The sequence below is a fragment of the Syzygium oleosum genome, unplaced genomic scaffold, assembly GCF_021117445.2.
Source record: "Syzygium oleosum isolate NSW1041296 unplaced genomic scaffold, Sole_v2.1 Sole_v2.01, whole genome shotgun sequence".
Classification (NCBI taxonomy): Eukaryota; Viridiplantae; Streptophyta; class Magnoliopsida; order Myrtales; family Myrtaceae; genus Syzygium; species Syzygium oleosum.
Genome location: NW_026607485.1, coordinates 22,459,770 through 22,466,189, shown reverse-complemented (window position 1 = coordinate 22,466,189; position 6,420 = coordinate 22,459,770). Strand labels below are relative to the sequence as shown.

The window sequence follows — 6,420 nt, the reverse complement described above, 5'->3', positions numbered from 1 at the left end:
CAAATATGAAATATCACGAGACAAAAAAATTCCTCTTACAATTATCTAACTTGGCGAAAGAGTTTCTATCAGCATGAGATAGCAGAAACATACAACAAATTAGCTAGCGATCAATCCAGCAGGCAAGAGATCGGCATATGATCTGGATGCATTATTCATGGAAATGCAATTGAATGTCGACACGCAGTCACTGAACATTGACAGAATTTCTCTGTCATTAGTAAACAATGACCAAAAACAAGGGGGTAGATACCATTTGTTGCTGAAGTTGAAGTAGACAATAACTTTTGCATGTCCTTCAAGTACCATGTTTGGAGGCGTCTGTGCAACTTATCCCTTCTTTGGCCTTAAACATACTCCAACTCATGCCATCTCACCACCCTGCTGTACTAAATATATAGGTAAACAAAACACGCCTATGGGATATTGCAGGTTAATTAGTACTCAGCAAGTTTGTTTCAACGACACAGTCATCATAATCGTACAAGTTTTTCCTCCTCCTAAGCTCTCATAATTAGACATTGATTTTTCTCTCCGGACTTTGAATTTCTTCGGCTTCTCAATCACCAGCAAATAATTGATCAGCAACTTCACATGTCTATGAATACCATTTCATATAACATATTCGAGGATCAAAGCAGAAAGTAGTTTCCAAAAACGCAACCGGATGAGTAATTGCATAATTTGACTTTCTTCAATCCTTAGCAAGAACAATCCCATGCATATGTACAGACAAGTAGCAGAAGCTATAGCCAGATCTATCACCGACGTGTTACACTGTCTTGTCCAAGATAGCCAGTTGTGCAACCTCATCGGATATTGCCCCGCACAATCGCCAGCAAACATGCTTCAATTTGTCACAAAATGATATCTGGAATCAACGAAGCTCTCAACATCCCAGAGGAAAGAACCAAAAGTTACAGCTTCCAGGACAAGTCTCTTCAAACCACCAAAGCTGATCTTGATAAGCTCATCCCTTGAAGAATCTACCGTACCCTCAGGTGTTATGACAATCTCAGGTCTTCCAAACAAGGCCTCCGTGTGCTTCTCAATGATGCTCACAGCTTCTTTCGATCTAATCGTTGCATATCTTTGAAGTGTCTCTCCATCAAAGGACATCACGTAGGTACGCAACCTGGAGGGTTTTATTCCATTACCAAAACCCCCGGGGGTCATGCCGCCAGACCATGATGAAACTTCAGGATGCGACTGCACTGTTGCGAAAGAAGCATCTCCAGTGTTTGGCTTTCTGTCTTCTCCAAAAACTCGCTGAACATTATTAACCTCATTATCGTCTGACGCACTAGGAAGAATTTTCATTGTTTTCTCAAGCTGAAATCTCTGGTCAACCCGCTTGAGGAAATACCCATACATCACTGACGCTGCATAGACCTGTCCAACCCTGATTTTGCTTATCTGAGCAACGGAAGTAGTATCACCCAAGCGGTTTCCCAAAATGAGAGACAGATGATTTTGGATCATCTCATAGGCTTCAGGAGAGTGAAGCTCCTCCAGCGTCTCTCCTTGAGCGGGCCAACCATCAACTCGAGCTGAAGGGTCTGAAGAAGGAGAATTTATCGACGGAATCAAGGACACATTTGCATCCATGAATTTTTGCACCACCAATGCATACAGTATCTCTTCCAGAGCCTTTCTCCTTTCATTAGCCTTTACCTCAGCAATTCTCCTGATGGATCAAAAAAATTATAAATTATTAGAACTTAAAAAGATTATTCATGCCTAACCTAAATGCATCGAGTGACGTTCTTCTAACCTGTACAAAACCAGCTCGGTACCAGAAGCAGAAGGTTCTTCCTTTTCTATCTCAGCATCGCGGTCGGTTTGGAGCTGTTCAAGCTGCTGCTCAACTGCAGCAGGCACAAGATGTGGATGGCTCACTAAGATCTCCGATAGAAACTGCCCAATGGGTGATTCCAGCTTAAGTGGTGCAATAGGAGCACTAGAACCCGCCGATTCAAAAGAAGCCGACGCTCTAACAACCACACATCTCCTGCTTCCCACGGCCACTCTCTTAGGGCCTGCCCTTGAGCGAATACTTGAAGTGTGATGCTGCTGCCATACATCAATCGATCAACGAAATGAACAAGTCAACATACCGATACATCGTCTTATGACCACAGTATGTGTTCAGACAGCATGAGCTTGCAAAAGGAAAATGTATCTATGACCACAGTAAGTGTTCAGACGGCATGAGCTTGCAAGAGGGAAACACTATCAGACAATGAACTTCGAAGCATAATATCATTTCTGCAACATTGGCTCTTTCCAGCTGATTCTAAAGCAACCGGACTTGTCGGCATCCACAATATGCGAGTTAAATATCCCACCAACTTAAAGAAGGACTAAAATGGCAGTAGAGAAACCAGAAACCTGAGGTAACAATCTTGACAAAGCTCCATCCACAAGTCCAATACAAATCGTGAACAATCATTTCCATTTGGCACTACATAGACAAATATATACTGGAAGTTTCCCAGAGACACTACAGGATATTGCAGGACAGAAGCAATGACATCCAAAAGCTTGAATATGACAACTTAACAGAAGAGGCCCCTGAGCTTTTTGCCAAAGAAATATTCCTCCAGCACCCATTCTATTGATTTCCTTTTTGTCATATCCAAAAACACTGCTCCACAAACTCCAGCTTAAAAAAAAAAAAAAACATGCGCGGCCGCCGCTAAAAGCAAACACAAGGGAACAGGGGGCCAGAAGACACTATCAAAGCATTTGACCTGTTTGAATAAAGTTCATGAAGAAGCCACAATGACAGAATCCAAAAAATGAAAAGATCCCGAACATCTCATGCGACCAGCAGAACTCTCAGAATCACACTCGGATTATTCGAAGCAAGCCGTATCCATCAACCGGGTCCCAACGAAATCGATCGCGATAGAACCGGAATCGGCGAAGGGAAAAAGAGATACCTTCGACGAGGCGGTCAGTCCGGCGCCGAACCGCACAAAGTCAGGCCCGTTGGCCGCCAGAACGCCCGATCTAGGCACGCACGGCGAAGGCCTCGGCGCGCCGGCCGGCGACCGAAAGGCTGCTGCTGCTGCTGCTGCTGCGGCGGCCGATTCCATGCTTCAGCTCCCGCGAAGACCTGCGAGATCCCCAAAACCTCGATCAATAATTAAAAAAAAAAACCCGGAAAAATCACGAGTCCGCGGCGGAACGGCGAGCGTCGTCGGAGCATCGCATCGCCGCGACGGGAAACGACCGATCGCACCTTCGAGAGAGACGATCGCACCGGCGAGATGGGACCGGAGAAACCCTCGCGAGTGTCGGCGACGCGCGGGGGAGGTTGGTGAGGGGGAGCGAGTTGCTTTGGCGACGAGAGAAGATGCGGACGAATGTGGGCGAGACACGGGCAACGTGGGCGGTTTTATAAGGGAGTTTCGTTTCTATCCTATGGGCCAAACAGAATTGCTTTATGTTATTAGCGTGTGTCCGTGCTTGTGAATGGGCGGGGGGGGGGATGCGCGTGCGCGTCGCCGGATTGCCGGGCCGTGCCCTCGGGTTTCCGTTTAATTACCAAAATGCCTTTCTCTCCTTCTTATTTTTTTCCAATTTTGACTTTTATAATGTCCTCCTCTCTATTTTTATTTTTTATTTTTTTTTAGGATTACGTAAAGACTTAAAACTTGTCGAGGAAGTACGATCTAACTCCTAAAACATATCACAAAAGTACAACTGAGTTTTGAAACTTTCAAAAAGTTTAATCAAGTCTTGAAACTTGTTAGGTTGGTGAGATCAAGTCCTTCCATTAACTCCATTCAACTTGACAAACGACAAAATGCTAACGGGTTTATGGACTTGAGGGTACCAATTTTAACAAGTTTTAGACTTGATTGCACTTTTTGAAAGTTTTAAGGCTTATTTGCACTTTCGTGATAAGTTATAGGACCCGGTTACGCTTTTTGAAAATTTTAAAACTCAATTGCACTTTCGTGACAAGTTTTAGAACTTTCATTACACTCATTCCTTATTTTTATTTCGTAGGTATAAGTAATTCCTACGAAGAAAATTGTAAATTGATTGGAATTAGTTACTAGGTGGTGGTGCATGCATGAATCCCAACATCCCGATCGTTTCGATACCGAAGCTGATCGGCATGGAATCGAGATCGTATTTCATCTTCAGTTTAGTGATCGCCGGTGTCGAAAAATATATCGAATTAGTTTTTTCGAAATTTCCTAATATTCGAAAACCATGACATTAAAAACATACGGCATTAAATAGCGGGGGGAAAAAGAAAAGTTTGAAAAAGGATTATATACGGAGAAAAAAAAAACAAAAGCCTCACCAATCCTCTTTCTTGACCATTCTCTCACGCAATAACATATGGGACGGGAGAAAAATCAAAAATCAAAAATCAAATTGCCCGGAGGGGCAAGCAGGTAATTTGAGCGCGCGCGAGAGATCTTTTCCTTCCCGGGTTGCGACGTAGGGACGGTCCGGACCACATAAGCTCTTCTGGAGATTTCTGGGGCTTTGCGGTGGTGAGACAGGGACCCCCCCCGCTCGCCATTTCGCTTTGTCCGTATTCACAAAGGTCGTAGAGACAAACTCGTGGTTCACATCTTGACATGAACGATGGCTCCACGCGGCAGGTTCCGTGTTCGAATCACACCGTACGGGATTTTTAGGATGATGTCGGGCTAGTCCCGTCATTTTTCTGTGGTGAAACGTTCTTCGTCACGTATCGATCAGAAGGAGCAGGTGCGAACGAGGAAATGCTATTCGCGACCGTGTCCGTGAGGAGGTATGCATGCGTTCGATGATGATGGTCGAGGCGAAATTCGTGGTTCCCGTCGTTTGGATTAGGGGTGTCATTGGGTCGGGTCGGGTTTTCATGATACCCGACCCGAATATACAGGGTCAGGCTTGACCCGACCCGACCCAAGACCCTGTTCAGCATATACTCCAAGAATCGGGTCGGGTTTAGGGTTTTTTTTTCTCTAGAGTGAAGCTGATGGAGACCGGGACGAATCAGGGGTCGACGAGGAGGTGCTCGAGGGCCGGAATGCCGCGAAGCACTACGACTACGACGCGTCCTCGTCGTCGCACTCGCCCGACGACTCCTCGTCCTCCGCCTCGGCCTCGCTCCACACGCGGTCGCTGGACTTGTTCAAGCAGACGAGCTTCCGGGTCGAGGGGGGCGAGGGCGAGATCAATCGGATATGCCGGAACCTGGGGCTGTCCAGGATCGACGACTTCGCTATCTCGACGGCGGCGTGGGAGGCGAGGAAGATCAGGTCGTCCTCCGATCTCCTGCTGTGGTCGAGGCTGAACTGGAGGCGAAGAGAAGAAGGCTGCGGCGCCGGGGCCTCGACCTGGGTGGTCACGGCGATCGCCGTGAGGGCGAGGATGAAGGCCACCACGGCCATGTTCGCAACCTTCACGGCCGCCATTGTAAGGACGAGGAGGAACAGAGAGCATCGAAGGGGGGGGAGAGGAGATTCACGGCCGCCAGAGAGAGACGAGAGCAAGGGGGGAGGGGAGAAGGGTTATATTTGGTGCTAGGTCAAAAAACCCTCGGCCCGGCCCAACCTGGCCCGGCCCGGCCCAGCCCAACCTGGCCCGGCCCAGCCCGATCCTAACAAATACCCACATCTAAAATCCATACTCGGAGAAAATAAGACCTGACCCTAAAAATATCCTAAAATTTCGTGCCGGTTCGGGCCAGGTCAGCTCGGGCTTTTTTGACACCCCTAGTTTGGATCTAGAGAGTAGGGGAGAAAGATCCAAATGGGTCGAGCCGGAATTAGAGGTTGACACGCGCGATCTCTCGTGGAGCCTTCATACGATTTCTTCGTTGATTTTTAGTCGCGTGACGATAATTTTTGAAAGGTACTTGTATTATTCCCCGCGGTGTCGAAATCGTAGCGTGAGACGGAATGGAAATTCCAAATCGATATCTCTTATTGAAAGGGCAAAGAAAAGAATCATATTTTCACGGATTGTCGATCGCCTGTAATTGAGTCGGGCTACTTCCGAGTAGCTCCGCTTCGGTACGAGAATTATTCAAGATCAACTCGCCTAGTTTTGGAGTCAAGTTTGAGCTCGCCAAAACTAAACTCGATAGGGTCGTTAGTATAATCGAATTACTATTATTTCATCCAAAAAATATTCCATAGTTACAAAAATGATGTACAAGTCCTTACAATTGCACGTTGTGCCTATACATACATAACTGCAGGGAAGCTATAGAGTTTGTGCTCGAGCTCGAGTTTATATACATTTATGTTATGATTTGAGTCGAAATTGAATTGAGTCTACTTGAGCTTAATTTTATATACATGAATTGAATAGAGTTTTGAGCGCGGAGGATACTAGTCGGATCGAGCTCAAGATTGGCACTGTATCGACTTGACTTCACTCAACTACACCCCAATGCAC

General features: G+C 46.3%; 1 protein-coding gene across 3 annotated transcripts in view; it reads right to left on the bottom strand.

Moving 5' to 3' along the window:
- Window positions 1-402: 402 nt before the first annotated feature.
- LOC115690657 (UV-B-induced protein At3g17800, chloroplastic) overlaps window positions 403-6,420 on the bottom strand; it is a 71,074-nt gene continuing 65,056 nt past the window's right edge. The window contains exons 1-4 of one of the 3 annotated variants that reach the window (XM_030617087.2): window positions 3,248-3,395; window positions 2,946-3,121; window positions 1,775-2,073; window positions 403-1,687 (exon numbers count right to left, since the gene is read on the bottom strand). In XM_030617087.2, the coding sequence (XP_030472947.1) occupies window positions 850-1,687; window positions 1,775-2,073; window positions 2,946-3,101 (1,293 nt within the window). In that variant the 5' untranslated portion in view covers window positions 3,102-3,121; window positions 3,248-3,395 and the 3' untranslated portion in view covers window positions 403-849. Of the gene's footprint in view, window positions 1,688-1,774; window positions 2,074-2,945; window positions 3,122-3,247; window positions 3,396-6,420 lie in introns of those variants that run through there. The other 2 variants (XM_030617089.2, XM_056318530.1) reach the window with 2 other exon arrangements.